The sequence below is a fragment of the Oncorhynchus kisutch genome, linkage group LG13, assembly GCF_002021735.2.
Source record: "Oncorhynchus kisutch isolate 150728-3 linkage group LG13, Okis_V2, whole genome shotgun sequence".
Taxonomy (NCBI): Eukaryota; Metazoa; Chordata; class Actinopteri; order Salmoniformes; family Salmonidae; genus Oncorhynchus; species Oncorhynchus kisutch.
Window position 1 is genome coordinate 69,026,087 of NC_034186.2, and position 15,880 is coordinate 69,041,966.

General features: G+C 41.0%; 1 protein-coding gene across 1 annotated transcript; it reads right to left on the reverse strand.

Moving 5' to 3' along the window:
* Positions 1-924: 924 nt before the first annotated feature.
* LOC109901834 (transmembrane protein 91-like) lies at positions 925-13,788 on the reverse strand. Its single transcript, XM_020497821.2, has 2 exons — positions 13,125-13,788; positions 925-1,595 (listed from the first exon to the last, which is right to left on the reverse strand). The coding sequence occupies exons 1-2, from the start codon at positions 13,503-13,505 to the stop codon at positions 1,443-1,445; spliced, it is 534 nt and encodes a 177-aa protein (XP_020353410.1). The 5' UTR covers positions 13,506-13,788; the 3' UTR covers positions 925-1,442.
* Between the last annotated feature and the right edge of the window lie 2,092 nt (positions 13,789-15,880).

Below are 15,880 nucleotides of genomic sequence, written 5' to 3' on the forward strand. Positions count from 1 at the left end.
ATGTAGGCTAATAGACTACCTCAAAGATCCAATTACATGTAACATCCAATAAGGGTAAATTGCCTGCACTGAAGACGTCTATATTTGTCCGCTAGTACAAGACTAGTGAAGGTCCAGTGCACAAATGTTTTGAAAACATTTAAACTAAATGTGTTTGTGTGTTTACAACTTGAGTTTAATAATTATCTGTAGAAAAAAGTTAATCTGATAATATAAAAATACTTGCTTGACTTGGAAGTGGATTATTAGCTGTAGCCTGCTGCCAGTCAAAAGGCTTTTGATCTAAATGTGTCTGAAATCAGTGTGTGATTTATTTACCCTTTGGACTTTATTTGAAAAAAAATGTGGTTTACATATCTGTATTCTTATAATGGTCTCTTCTTTTGTGTTTTCACAAACAAAAATACATGATACAAGGTCAACACTTTTTCCAACAACTACACACTTTAGAGAAGGATCAAGTACAACCCCCTGGTAAGTAGAAGATGTGAGAGTCACTGAATATATACTAAAATAAAATATATACCTAATATAGAGAGTGTTATACATAATCTGGCAATATGTGACTATAAATGACATGGAATAGTGTGAACATTTCACCAAATTAATCAATTTTAAGGCCAAACTGGAACAGCTCTGCAATTTCTTTTTACTTCTAGGGTTGGATTGAATCTGCAGAGTGGAAGGCCATGTTCCTGCGTTCGCGGAGACTGCATTCACGGTAAACCCTGCATATGTTGACTAAATCGTAAATTACCTTTCAATTTAAATTGTGCTATACAGAGGATCTTCTGTGCCACAGTTTGAATATAGGTCTTAGTCTCCACGGTTGTCCAAAATAAGTTGAGTTGAGTATTGCTTGTGCCATTGCTGACAGCACAGAACAATGAATTGAGCAAATTCATACAATTGTACAACAAGAAGTAAATGTTTGACATTGAGTTGCAAAATGTTTATTCTTGTGAGTGGTAACCTTACTGGCACTCTGTGTATTGACATCAAGTAATACATGTCCTCTCAGACTTTAAGAATAGTCTCTTTCTGATGCACTCTCATAACATTGTCAAATGTGTCTCTAAACTCTGATATGACTTATCCATACACAGTGAATACACATACACTATCCTTTAGACATTTATTAGAAATAGTCCAAAAAACTATCAGTATCCATAATTTGTTGTTTATTTATGTATATTAAAATTCAAATTAAACAGACAAATTAATTAACAATTTAAACTATCCTGTCTGCAGGTATTTAAAAAAGCAAGTCATTAGATATATAGTTAAAAAAAAAAAGCATTGATGAATAAACAGCATTATGTATCTCTTTGGAAAGTGCCTGTAACTGGCACCTACTGTATGTGGTCAAGATCAGGATAATTTTGGGGGCTGGGGTTGAGAGAAGCGGTGGCTGTGGTGCTAGCCGGTGTTTATGTGTCAGATCAGTGGATATTTTTGGCCAGGATGACGACGTAGACGATGTACAGGATGATGACGGTGATGCCGATACCCAGGGCGGAGTGGTTCAGTATCCGTGCTAGACGAGAACTCCTCTCAGCAACCTGCTGCTGACCCTGGTTGTTGGCGTCTCGAGTCTGAGAGCAGAGGGGGGAAGGAAGGAAGGAAGGAAAGGAGGGAGGGAGGGAGAGTTGTAATTGTTGTAATCATCATTCAGGAAAGAGAGTGAGAGAGAGACTTCAACAGAGAGAGTTCAATGATGATTTAAGGCCATGCTCTTATTTGATTTGAGTTATTTCAGGAGAAGCAGTATTCATTCACAAACACAATGCTTAGCCAACATGCCAACTAAGTCAGAAAATAAAAACCAGAGAGACATTTTTCTATCTCACTGTAGAACATCTACAATAGATCATATTAATACCTACTAGTGATGATATAACAACTTGAACACTAAGTTCCTGTGGCCACACCCCAAGCAGCACTAAGTTGAAACAGCTGTGGATGGAACACCAACTGTACCTGTGTGCCAGATTCACTCTTGTAGCTCTCTCCCCTAGCTACAGTCTTAGGAATGGTGCTATATTGTGAGACACATTTTGACACCTGTTATGTTTTCTCTTGGGGGAAGAACAAGGTTTGACAGGCAATGCTAAACTTTCAGTCAACTAACTGAAGTCTCAGTGTCTTTGACTCATCACTCCTTGCCATGGACTTTACACTATAGACATCTCGGAGTAGCTGCATACCAGTCAGTATAAGTCACACACTAAGCAACAGTAAAGCTCTCAGCAAATTTTGCACAGCATGTGTGTGTCATATGTGGTCTTGGATTACTTTCTGGCTCCAAATCAGGAAGAGTCTTGTGACAAACAGGAAGTCCCTATAAAACACAAACAACAGGCACCAAAATACCCACTCTTTAGTCCATGTTTAAAAAATAACAACATGCCCTCACACCCCCCTATAAGATCGCTCCCACTCAACATCTACTTACTCAAGTCTCAATTGAATCAACCTCCCCCTAGTCACATGATGTTGTTAACATGGCCTCCATCTGTTTCTGTCCTCTGGTGAAATATGTGAGTTGGCTTCCACAGCAGGGCGAGGGTTGACTTAAGGTTTAGGCAGAGAGGGTCTGTGTTGATTTAGGTTAGTGTGGCGTGAGAAGGTCTGCCTGCTATTGTAAACCCTCCTCCTGATTACTGACAGCTGGATCATAATTGTTTCTACACAGCTAGCTAGAGGAGAAGGGCTCCTTGGATCTCTTAACAGTGGACAGTTGTTGTGTTTCTGAGGGTCTGTGTACTCGTGTGTCTTGAATAATTATCTGGGCACTCCACCAAACGGTTTTCTTCCATTTCCTTGAGGTTCACAAGATTTCCTCCATCCCATCTGTCTGTCTGTATGCTCTGTTTGCCGTGCTATTGCAAAACTTGAAATACATATAGCCTATCCATTTACTAGTCTACTACGTCCAATTACATGAGAGATGTGCGTGGTCATTTGTTGTATGGAATATGAACCCATCACAGCCAGAAAAGTTGAGGAATACTGTATATTCTGGAACACTGTATATTCTGGAATACTGTATATTCTGCAATGGTTATGAAAATAAAATAAATAGGAAAAATATTCCTATGTCTAATTATTTTAGATTCTAAAAATATAACATGTTTTCGCTCTCCTCACTGATGGCAAATAGTTGCATTCTTGTTAATAATATGTTTTCCTGTTGATTTATGTTTATACCCCATTCACACAAAATACTCACTTGCAAGATAATATTTCAACCACCAGCAGATGTAATTATGCATGGTATAAAGTTTGCAGGGAGGTGAGTACATTCTCAAGTCTAGTTAAAAAATATATATATAAAACTGGCACACACACATTTTGGGATATATTTTGAATGTATGCACGGTATATAAATGAGGCCCCAGAAACCTACTGGAAGCTTGATTCTATTCACCCACATAATACTCCATTCCTGATTTCCCCACAGGCCTCTATCAGCACTGCAGCATATTGCTCATATGACTCATCATAATATAATCTGTTGGGCCAGGCTCCTTGAAAACCACATTACATTCAATACCAACTAAATTCCAAATAAAATATTCTGAACAAGTAACTGAGGAGTGGTTATTCTACTCTTTTATAAATACTGTATCTGCAATCTGGGATTTGTTCTAAGCAATGTGGGGAGTGCAATGGGATGACAAAGTGAACATTTTATGAACTGTATATGTGGAGGATGTACAACTGAAGTTAACACCACTTTATTTTAAGAATGTGAAATGTCAGAATAATAGTAGAGAGAATTATTTATTTCAGCTTTTATTTCTTTCATCACATTCCCAGTGGGTCAGACGTTTACATACACTTACTTAGGTAGCATTGCCTTTAAATTGATAAACTTGGGTCAAGTATTTTGGGTAGCCTTCCACAAGCTTCCCACAATAAGTTGGGTGAATTTTGGCCCATTCCTCCTGACAGAGCTGGTGTAACTGAGTCAGGTTTGTAGGCTTCCTTGCTCACAAATGCTTTTTCAGTTCTGCCCACAAAGTTTCTATAGGATTGAGGTCAGGGCTTTGTGATGGACACTCCATTACCTTGACTTTGTTGTCCCTAAGCCATGTTGCCACAACTTTGGAAGTATGCTTGAGGTCATTGTCCATTTGGAAGATCCATTTGCGACCAAGCTTACCTTCCTGACTGATGTCTTGAGATGTTGCTTTAATATATAAATACATTTGATTTGATATATCCACAGAATTTTCCTTCTCGTGATGCCATCTATTTTGTGTAGTGCACCAGTCCCTCCTGCAGCAAAGCACCCCCACAACATGATGCTGCCACCCCCCTGCTTCATGGTTGGGATGATGTTCTTCGGCTTGCAAGCCTCCCCCATTTTCCTCCAAACATAACGATGGTCATTATGGCCAAACATTTCTATTTTTGTTTCATCAGACCAGAGGACATTTCTCCAAAAAGTACGGTCTTTTTTTGGTGGTTTTGGAGAAATGGCTTCTTCCTTGCTGAGCGGCCTTCAGGTTGTGTCGATATAGGACTCATTTTACTGTGGATATAGATACTTTTGTACCTGTTTCCTCCAGAATCTTCACAAGGTCCTTTGCTGTTGCTCTGGGATTGATTTGCACTTTTCGTTTAAAGGCACAGTCAATTTAGTGTATGCAAACTTCTGACCAACTGGAATTGTGATACAGTGAATTTTAAGTGAAATAATCTGTCTGTAAACATGCACAAAGTAGATGTCCTAACCGACTGGCCAAAATTATAGTTTGTTGACAAGAAATTTGTGGAGAAGTTAAAAAACGAGTTGTAATGACTCCAACGTAAGTGTATGTAAACTTCCGACTTCAACTGTACTGTATGTAATGACACATTATATAAATTCTTTATAGTGTTTCATTTACATTTTAGAGGTGATAAGTTGGACAGATCGGGTGAAGAAATCTGTTTCCGCACACAGTTTATCACCCCCTTTCCCCTATCCCGCAGTAGGTTTCACTTCCCCACCCGTCATTTAAAAAAAGACCCGACGGAGCTCATTGCCTTCTTCAATCATGCAGAGACGGGCAACATGAATGTCTCGTCATTGATTTGGCTGGAAACTGGAAACGGGAGAAATTGTGCTTAGAATGGTATTCCTATTACAGTTGATCTGGAAGTATTATGTTTTTGGGGCGCTAAAATAAGGTAAATTGTACATTACAGCGCGATGTACAGAAGAAGTGCGTTAGATTAGTAACTACATCCTTTCTTATTCCACTAAGATATAATCAATGATGGAATACTTACAAGAGTAGACCAAAAACAAACTCTACCATATTCTACCTAATATACAGTACGTACGTGAGGGTAGAATAGGATACTGTCAGTAATGGGGATAAGAGGGATGCTTGTGTATAAGCAATATGTTGATAGGGCTATCAAAGGGTTAACTGAAACAATGCTGTTGTTATTTTCATTGACAGCTGTGTCTCTACACTTCACCTAAAATATGACAGAAAAATGTGGAGTGTGGACTGTATTAATTGTGTAATTACTGGGAGTGGAACACAGACGTTGTGGTGTTTGATGCATCTGAGCTCTCCATTAAATGATTCTCCCTTAAATGACCTAATTTTCAGCCACTTTCCCTTTTCATTGCATGTTGTTTATAGGTTCAGTTTAACACATGGCGGATTCATGTCACTAACGGTCCTGACAATGTTTCAAATTCATAGATTTGTTAGTTGTTGGGGCCATGTGTCACGCCCTGGTCTAGTATTTTGTGTTTTTCTTCATGTATTGGGTCAGGCCAGGGTGTGGCATGGGGTTTTTGTATTGTGGTGTGTTTTGTCTTGGGGTTTTGGTGTGTATGTATTGGGATTGTAGCTAGTGGGGTTATCTAGCAAAGTCTATGGCTGTCTGGAGTGGTTCTCAATCAGAGGCAGGTGTTTATCGTTGTCTCTGATTGGGAACCATATTTAGGAAGCCATATTCTTTGAGTTTGTCGTGGGTGATTGTCCTTAGTGTCTTTGTTCGTGTCGCTATGTTAGTTGACACAAGTATAGGCTGTTTCGGTTTTCGTTACGTTTATTGTTTTGTAGTGTTTTGTGTTTATTCGTGTTACGTTTGTTTGATTAAACATGGATCGCAATCTACACGCTGCAGTTTGGTCCGACTCTCCTTCACCACACCTGGAAAGCCGTAACACCATGATTGTTTATGTTTTCTAGTTTAAAGCATGGCCACTAACTTATTTTCTGCATCTCTGTTTCCTCAAAGTGCACTCGGTGACGTTAAACACTAAAAAACAGAGCCTAAAAGATAACAGATAATAAATAATATGTCATAAATGGATGTCTGAAAAAACAGCTTTATCGCAGACATGGCCAAATATTGAAGTACTATTCTCAACATATCGTGACAGTCACAATAAAGATAACATTCACAATGAAGTTCAGGGTTTAGAGCAAATACCAACAGCATAAGCAACATCCTACTTGGACCTGTGGTAATGACCCTATTCATTCCCAACAACCCATGGGGCCCAGACAGGGGCCGCTTCATAAAAGGAAGCTGGGGTATCCTAGCAACTGGTGTTAATAGAGTTAGTGTGTGTAATCATTATCTGATATTGCCAGAGTACAGTATAAATAATATTCAAATAATAACTGTGTAAGCACCGTTTTCTTCAGAATGTTAAGAAGACAGGAAAATAGGTGTAATGGATTACTAAATGTACTTGAAACTTGACAAGGGAAACAATAGACAAGCAACCCCTTTTGAAGACAATTGCCAGGAAATTGTGCACAATCTCTAAAAAGGATATGTTCATTGTCCTGTCCGTATTTTATGGCAAATCACTCTAAATCATTTCAAAACCTACTGACTGGAAAACACAGCCTGCGACACACAGACACAAATCTAAAACACTTCCGGCCACAGACACGCAACCACACACAAGCACGAGCACAGACACACAACCACGCACAAGCACACACACAGGCGAGCACACACACAGGCAACCACACACGCACACAAGCACATGCACACAAGCACGAGCACACACGCATGAGCACACACACACACACACACAAGCACGAGCACACAGACACAATAGCTTCTTTCTGCTCTCTGATTATGCCCTCTTGTCCGCCATATTAGAAAGGCCCCACTGTGTGAATGTTGAATTGCCCCACTGTGTGAATGTTGAATTCCCTTCCTCCTACCCATCCCAGACAACCTGGCGAAAATCCCAAACACAACAGATCCCAAACACAATGCTACTCCCACTCTCGTGTGTTAGGCCAGGAAAAACATGCTGAAATGTGGAAAGTCCTATAAATCACGACATAACAATATCCTGTATAGATCTCGAACTAACCTAAAACAATCCAAACTCAATAAAATAGGGAATGGAACTAACCAACAATGCATTCGGCAAATATTCAGACCCCTTCACTTTTTCCACATTTAGTTACATTGCAGCCTTATTCTAAAATGGATTAAATAAGGAGATGACTGTGGACTACAGGAAAAGGAGGACCATGCATTCTCATCAACGGGCTGTAGTGGGGGAGGTTGAGAGCTTAAGTGCCTTGGTGTCCACATCACCAACAAACTAACATGGTCCAAGCACACCAAGATGTGAAGAGGGCACAACAAAACCTATTCCCCCTCAGGAGACTGAAAAGATTTGGCATGGGTCCTGAGATCCTCAAAAGGTCCTACAGCTGCACCATCGAGAGCATGATACTGGTTGTATCACCGCCTGGTAAGGCAACTGCTCGGCCTCCGACCGCAAGGCACTACAGAGGGTAGTGCATATGGCCCAGTACATCACTGGGGCCAAGCTTCCTGCCATACAGGACCTCTATACCAGGCGGTGTCAGAGGAAGGCCCTAAAAAGTGTCAAAGACTCCAGCCACACCAGTCGTAGACTGTTCTCTCTGCTACCGCATGGCAAGCAGTACCGGAGCGCCAAGTCTAGGTCCAAGAGGCATCTAAACAGCTTCTACCCTCCTACCTCCTGAACATCTAATCAAATGGCTATCCAGACTATTTGCACTGCCCCCCCACCCTTTACCCCGCTGCTAATCTCTGTTATTATCTATGCATAGTCACTTCACAAAGTTGACAGTGCATGTCAGAGCAAATACCAATCCACGAGGTCAAAGGAATTGTATGTAGAGTTCCAAGACAAGAATGTGTCCAGGCACAGATCTGGGGAAGGGTACCAAAACATTTCTGCAGCAATGAGGGCCCTGAGAACACAATGGCCTCCATCATTCTTAAATGAAAGAAGTTTGGAACCACCAAGACTCGTCCTAGAACTGTCCACCCGGCCAAACTGAACAATCGGGAGAGAAGGGCCTAGGTCAGGGAGGTGACCAAGAACCCAATGTTCACCCTGACAGAGCTCCAGAGCTCCTCTGTGGAGATGGGAGAATCTTCCAGAAGGACAACCATCTCTGCAGCACTCCACCAATCATGCCTTTATGGTAGAGTGGCCAGTAAAAGGGACATGACAGCCCTCTTGGAGTTTGCCAAAAGGCACCTAAAGGACTCTCACACCATAAGAAACAAGATTCTCTGGTCTGATGAAACCAAGATTGAACTATTTGGCCTGAATGCCAAGCGTCACATCTTGAGGAAAGCTATCACAATCCCTACGCTGAAGCATGGTGTCGGTAGCATCATGCTGTGGGGGGGGTGTTTTATCAGTGGCAGGGACTGGGAGACTAGTCAGGATCGAGGGAAAGATGAATGGAGCAAAGTACAGAGAGATCCTTGATGAAAACCTGCTCCAGAGGGCTCAAGACCTCAGACTGGGGCAAAGGTTCACCTTCCAACAGGACAACGGCCATGAGCACACAGCCAAGACAATGCAGGAGTAGCTTTGGGACAAGTCTCTGAATGTCCTTGAGTGGCCCAGCCAGAGCCCAGACTTGAACCCGATCAAATATCTCTGCAGAGACCTGAAAACAGCTGTGCAGCAACGCTCCCCATCCAATCTGACAGAGCTTGAGAGGATCTGCAGAGAAGAATGGGAGAAACTCCCCAAATGTGGTTGTGCCAAGCTTGTAGCATCATACCCAAGAAGATTCGAGGCTGTAAGCACTGCCAACAGTGCTTCAACAAAGGACTGAGTAAAGGGTGTGAATACTTATGTAAATGTGATATTTCCGTTTTTTTATTTGTAATAAATTCGCAAAAAATTCAAAAAATCTGTTTTGGGTTATTGTGTGTAGATTGATGGGGATTTTTTTTATTTTTTAGAATGACACTATAATATAACAGAATGTGGAAAAAGTTAAGGGGTCTGAATACTTTCCAAATGCACTGTATGTAATCCAAGGGAATCATTTCCACAACAGTAGTCGTCAGGAAATAGGAAGTCATAATAAGCTTTCCCATACAGGACATAACTCCATTTCTTTTTGAGGAAAAAACAATGTACTGTAACAAATTTTTTAGAACATACATTTTCCTAGATACTTAACTCATTTGTATCTCTCCCTGTCTGGGAATAGTTTTAAGGTTTTATTTTAAACTTGATTTAACCAGGCAAGTCAGTTAAGAACAAATTCTTATTTTCAATGACAGCCTCGGAACAGTGAGTTAACTGCCTTGTTCAGGGGCAGAACAATAGATTTTTACTTTGTCAGCTCAGGGAATTGATCTTGCAAACTTTCAGTTTCTAGTCCGATGCTCCAACCACTAGGCTACCTGCCACCCCAAGATTGGCTGGTGGTGTACTATATGTGAGTGGGCATTAAGTCTATGTGCCAGTCAGACAGTGCTGCTGACTTGGAGACACAGAAAAGAAAACTGTGTTAGCAGTCTGGCTTGTCACCTCTGTACGCAGTGCCACGTCGCAACTGAGGCAGGGCGGGAAGGGCTCGGTGTAGGATAGTCATGCCAAGCTTCCTGGCAGAGCGTCAAGTAGCCTCTTAGCGCAATAATACACCACTCACCCATTACAGTATATCTCCTCCAGGCCTGAACTGGGTGTGGTCACGCCTACTTCCGCTCCCATTGTCAAGCACACCTAGACTTCATCAGGCAGGGTAGCCTAGGGGTTAGAGCTCTAGTGGTTAGAGCATTGGACTAGTAACCATAAGGTTGAAAGTTCAAATCTGCGAGCTGACAAGGTACAAGGTACAAACAATGACAACTGTTCCTAAGCTGTCATTGAAAATAAGAATTTGTTCTTAACTGACTTGCCTAGTTAAATAACTGTTTTTTCACATCTAGGTTATTTTATTTTAAGTGCTGTAAGAATATTTTAAGATAAATACACAAGGCAAGAGGGAATTAACGATCAATGGAAATAGTTGTTTTTATCTAATAGGGAATCATAGATTCATGGGCCAGATACACGGGAGGAATTTCAGTCCGGGACTCACAGCTACATGTGGCAAGTTTTAATTGGTCCGAATTGTCTATACATTGAGCCTGAAACAAGATACTTGTTATTTGGCCATTGATCCAATTTTACTGCAAGGAATTCTAATTGGTCAACCACAGGCTAAGGTTGGGTTATAGGTTACACCCTGTCTCTTCGTTCTGTGGAGAATCTCTCAGGCCAGTGAAGAAGGAACATCTATCATCTACTTTACAGCATAACAACTATGATGTGTTCTCTTTGAATAAATATATATTTTCTCCCCCTGATTTGCTTTGGGGTCTGTGTAATTGAAGAATAACATCAACTGCTAACAGTTCCTATTAATATACTTTAAGTGCCGACAGGTATGATCACAACACTGCTGATCAGCCATAAATTCCCTTGTTACAGGGGAGATGGAAGTTTGTTGTGTTCAACGGGGGGCAATTGAATGCAAGCTTCACACAGTTTATTATTATTGTGAAAACATGTCTAGTCTGTCTATCTATGTGTAACAGGTTTGACCTGTTATGCTCAACCCACTCAGTTTCTACCACAAAACACCAGAAAATAGCCAAAAAAGTAGAACCAGCTCACCTGCTTTTACATTATTAATAATAATGTTCAGTGTTTCTTTTGAAAATAATATTTAAAAATGAATAATTTCACCATATTAAAACGAAAGTTCAGTTCAGCAGGGTTGACCTTTAAATGAGGGACATGTTGTTTTTCCCCTTAAAATGAACCACTAATCACAAAATAAATAATAATGACATTGTGAGATTAACAAAATAGTTCATGGTGATACAGGTGGAAGTTTTTTTTTAAAACCTTTATTTACCTAGGCAAGTCAGTAAGAACAAATTCTTATTTTCAATGACTAGCCTATGAACAGTGGGTTAACTGCCTGGGTTTGAACTTGCAACCTTCCAGTTACTAGTCCAACCACTAGGCTACCCTGCCGCCCCAGTGGGCTAAAATGCACAGAGGGACGTCTCAAAATGTGTCAAAATGCAGAATATTTGCACTTTAGCAAGTCTTTATTTATATATAAAATCAGAATTATTGAAAATTCCATTTGGACTTTATTAAAACCAGTTAAATGTAATCGAAAATGTAATCTACATCATCCCCAAAAGTAATTATTTATCATGAGAGGGCTATAAACAATAACTAGTAATCCTACATACTCAAAGAAATGTTAACATCTCACCTTTCTGGTAAAAAAAGAGTTGCTGATATGAAGTACAAATATGAAATATTTTACAGTATATAATATCCCTTGACTTGCCCAGGAGAGGAGGAACTTTACTGAGTGATTATGTCTATGATGGATGTGGATGAAGTCAATTCACCAGCACATCAACCTCAGTTGATGTAGTTATTACATTAGAAGTCATCCACTGGGTTTTGATACTTGATAAAAAGCCACTGTCTCATTGTGAAATAAAGATGCCCATAATAACATCTTAGAGGTCTTCAACCTCCATTCTCTCTTTACCAGGCTTTGACCCGGATGTTTCCTCCATTACCCACATTGATCTATATGAGTCATACCCGGTCAACAATTAGCTGCCTAACCTGATATGCGTTTGTAATCCCAGTAAGTGAGTAAAGAGACTTGCAATGTGCACACTGCCCACAAAAGGAGGTGGAAACTGAGCTGCACATCCTAACCTCCTGCCAAATGTATGACCATATTAGAGACACATATTTCCGTCAGATTACACAGACCCACAGGAATTCGATAACAAATCCACAGTGCGCAATCTGTGAAATACCACAGTGTGCAATCAGAGAGGCAGGATTTGTGACCTGTTGCCAAAAGAAAAGCGCAACCAGTGAAAAACATTGTAAATACAACCTATGTTTACATTTGATTTATTTTCCCTTTTGTACTTTAACTATTTGCACATCGTTACAACACTGTATATAGACATAATGACATTTGAAATGTCTTTATTCTTTTGGAACTTTTGGAAGTGTAATGTTCACTGTACATTTTTTGTTTATATACATTTAGTTTATTATCTATTTCACTTGCTTTGGCAATGTAAACATATGTTTCCCATGCCAATAAAGCCCCTTAAATTGAAAGTGACTTGGGGCTTGTAGGGATAGCTCAGGGTTTCCAGCCCTTTCCTACCCCTCTTCTCAGTGTGGCTGTCCATTCGAGGGTGGGGTTTGGCAAAGGACAAGGGGGAGGGTTGTTGGAGTTCTGCTTTTGTCTTGTGCGATTTGATAAGCCCAGTATACCTTTTACATTTTGAATACCACCTCCTCTTACGTCACTCACACAGTCAAGTCATCCGCATGTTTAACCACCCGTATTTAACCACCCATTTTTATCCACGCATATTCCGGGAAGGGTCCCTCCCTTTCTTACACACACTCTCCCCAATTCCCACTTCGTGCCCCATCTTCCCTCCCCCGATCCCCTCAAACCACCATATCCCGAGGACCTTATTCAAAACAGAACTCAAGACTGTGAGACACCCACAGTGTAAGGGCAAAACTATCACAAACATGTCCCTCTCCCCAGCTACGCAGCCCTCCACCAAGTAGAGAGAGAGAGAGAGAGAGAGAGAGAGAGAGAGAGAGAGAGAGAGAGAGAGAGAGTTAAAAAAAGACTAGAGTGAGAAATACACTACTGACTACTCTACAAAATGAAAAAAGTTATGTGGGATACATATCTACTGGAAACACATTAGTCTACATTACATTTGAATACTCTTAAAACAGCAATAAAAGTCCCACTCACCGAGATGGAGTAGATAAGTGCAGCGATGCCAAGTGGCAGGCAGCAGCACAGCATGGTGAAAATGGAGTAGCCCAGGTAGTCTGGCAGAGGGTAAGGCAGAGCTCCACGGGTCACAAACACCGTAGGCTGGACTGTGACGGTGGACTGGGTGTACTCTCCCTGGGGGTATGGCTGGCCGTAAGGGGCCCCAGGAGCTCCTCCATACTGGGGCGGTGGTGCGTATCCCTGGGGATTGGCGGGGTAGCCTGCTGGTACAGGGTATCCTGTGTTGGGGTACTGGGGGTGGTCCTGGTAGGGTGGAGGAGCTGGTTGTCCCATCCCAGACTTCTCATCTGGGTTCCAGCCTGGTGGTGGGGCATTTGGCATCTTGTTGGGATCCATTTTATTTTGCGCTGTTGGTGATTTGTTTCCCTTTTATCTTACTTCTCTCTTTTTTAAATGTTGTGCCTCCTCTCAATCTCTCCAAGTGTTCTTCTGTGTCTCTCTGCCTAAACTGTCTGCCTGCCTACAAGCTGTGTAAAGGAAGCAATTACGTTCTCTCTCCCCCTCCCCTGTCCGTCCCTGGCAGCTCATTATGTTTAGAGGAAGCCTGTGTGGGTGAGCTGACAGGGAAGGGGTAGGGGTGGGGAAAGACTGAGTAGCTAACTGGAGTCAAATAACAAGTCCAGCAGTTAGGCAGAAATGCTGTCCATCTAATACAGAGGTACCGTAGCCTGGATAGGAGTTGTGCGCAACCCCCTGGTGATATTATGAACTACACCAGTAACAGTCACAATGAATTATTGTAGTTATTGATGACTGTTCAGTGCAAGATATTTAAATACTTATTTTTCTTTGTTATGATGAAAAACTGTATATTTGATACTGTAATAAGGTAAAATTATAACAAAAGTGAAAGTATTTGTTTATGGTAAGTGAACACAGGAAAAAACAGCAAAGTCTGTTGATTGAAGAATAAGAAGAAAAAGTAACAAAGATAATGTAACAAACGACAAGGCAATAAGATAATGTAACATATATGATGATGTAACAAGATGATGTACCATAATGATAATATAACAAGATAATGTAACAAACAATAATACAACAAGATAATGTAGCATCGATAATGTAACAAGATAATGTAATATATTGGTGAAATAGCGAGACAATGTAACAAATTATAATGTAACAACATAATGTCACATAAATGACAATGCAACAAGACCATGTAACATTATGATAATACAACAAAATAATGTAACATAGGCGATAATGCAATTTGATAATGTAACATAAATAGACAGATCCAGTCGGCCGGCCAAATAGGTCCAGTCAGCCTGCAGGCCAGATAGGATAGGACGGAGGGCCAGATGAGACCAGTCGGTCATCCAGCCAAATGGGACTAGTCAGCCGGCCAGGTAGGTAGGTCCGGTCAACCGGCCAAGTAAGTAGGTCTGGCCCACTGGCTAGGTAGGTAAGTCCGGCCAGCCGGCCAGAAAGATAGGTCAAGCCGGCCATTAAAGTAGGTCTGTTCTGCCTGCCTGCTTGAAAGTTTGAAAAAAAATGTGGTGTGGCTGTGTTCAGTCATTATGGTCCAGGCCATTGAAACCAACCTGGTCTCAGAGCATTTCCTATTATTCTGCAAGTAAATCCGAAACACTCCGTATGATATGTTGCGTTTTGTATGGTATGTATTAATTTGTGGATGTCCATCACTCATTTCATATGATATGTTACAAATTACAATTCAAATTTTATCTCACGAAATTGCAAAATATAGAGTATGTTACGAATTTGCTAAACGTACTATATGTTAAAAAAATTGCCAAATGTATGATATGTTACAAATTCTATGTAGGTGGCTAACGTTAGCTAGCTGGCTAACATTAGCTAAACTAGGGGTTAGGGTTAAGGTTAAGTTTAGGAGTTAGGCTAAAGAGTTAAGGTTAGGGGAATGGTTAACTAACATGCTAAGTAGTTGAAAAGTAGTTAAAACGTAGTAAGTAGTTGAAAAGTTGCTAATTATCTGAAATGCTGACGAGGTTCAAACTCGCAAACTTATACGTCCACTCATCCACCCCGAACAACCAACCTACTTTCGTTTTTGCCTTAAGTAACTGTAATGGAAATGTTTATGTTTGTGCTTTTCTTATAACTAATTTCTGTGTTCTATTCACGGCTGTTCTTTAAACCAATTTATGTGTTCGTGCAAGTGGTTGACTGTACACATCCTCACTATCAGTAGCTGCAATTTGGCAGTACGCCCAGAGCTTGTTTTGAAATATATCTCAGTTTCAAGGTCCCAGCTTAGAGAGAAGAAGCCTCGTGAGGTATTTCTTTGTTCACAGGGCCATTGTCATGCTGAAACAGGAAAGGGCCTTCCCCAAACTGTTGCCACAAAGTTGGAAGCACATAATCATCTAGAATGTCATTGTATGCTGTAGCGTTAAGATTTCCCCTCACTGGAACTAAGGGGCTTAGCCCAAACCATGAAAAACAGCCCCAGACCATTATTCCTCCACCACCAAACTTTACAGTTGGCACTATGCATTGGGGCAGGTAGCGTTCTCCTGGCATCCACCAAGCCCAGATTTGTCCGTCGGACTGCCAGATGGTGAAGCGTGATTCATCACTCCAGAGAACACGTTTCCACTGCTCCAGAGACCAATGGCGGTGAGCTTTACATCACTCCAGCCGATGCTTGGCATTACACATGGTGATGTTAGGCTTGCGCCGCTGTTTGGCCATAGAAACACATTTCATGAAGTTCCCGA

What these genes read in the sequence shown, in the direction of transcription:
- LOC109901834 (XM_020497821.2), bottom strand. Translation starts at nt 13,505, where the DNA reads ATGGATCCCAACAAGATGCCAAATGCCCCACCACCAGGCTGGAACCCA. An exon ending in CACTTATCTACTCCATCTCG is followed by an intron (nt 1,596 to 13,124) that starts GTGAGTGGGACT and finishes CTCTGCTCTCAG; the next exon opens with ACTCGAGACGCCAACAACCA.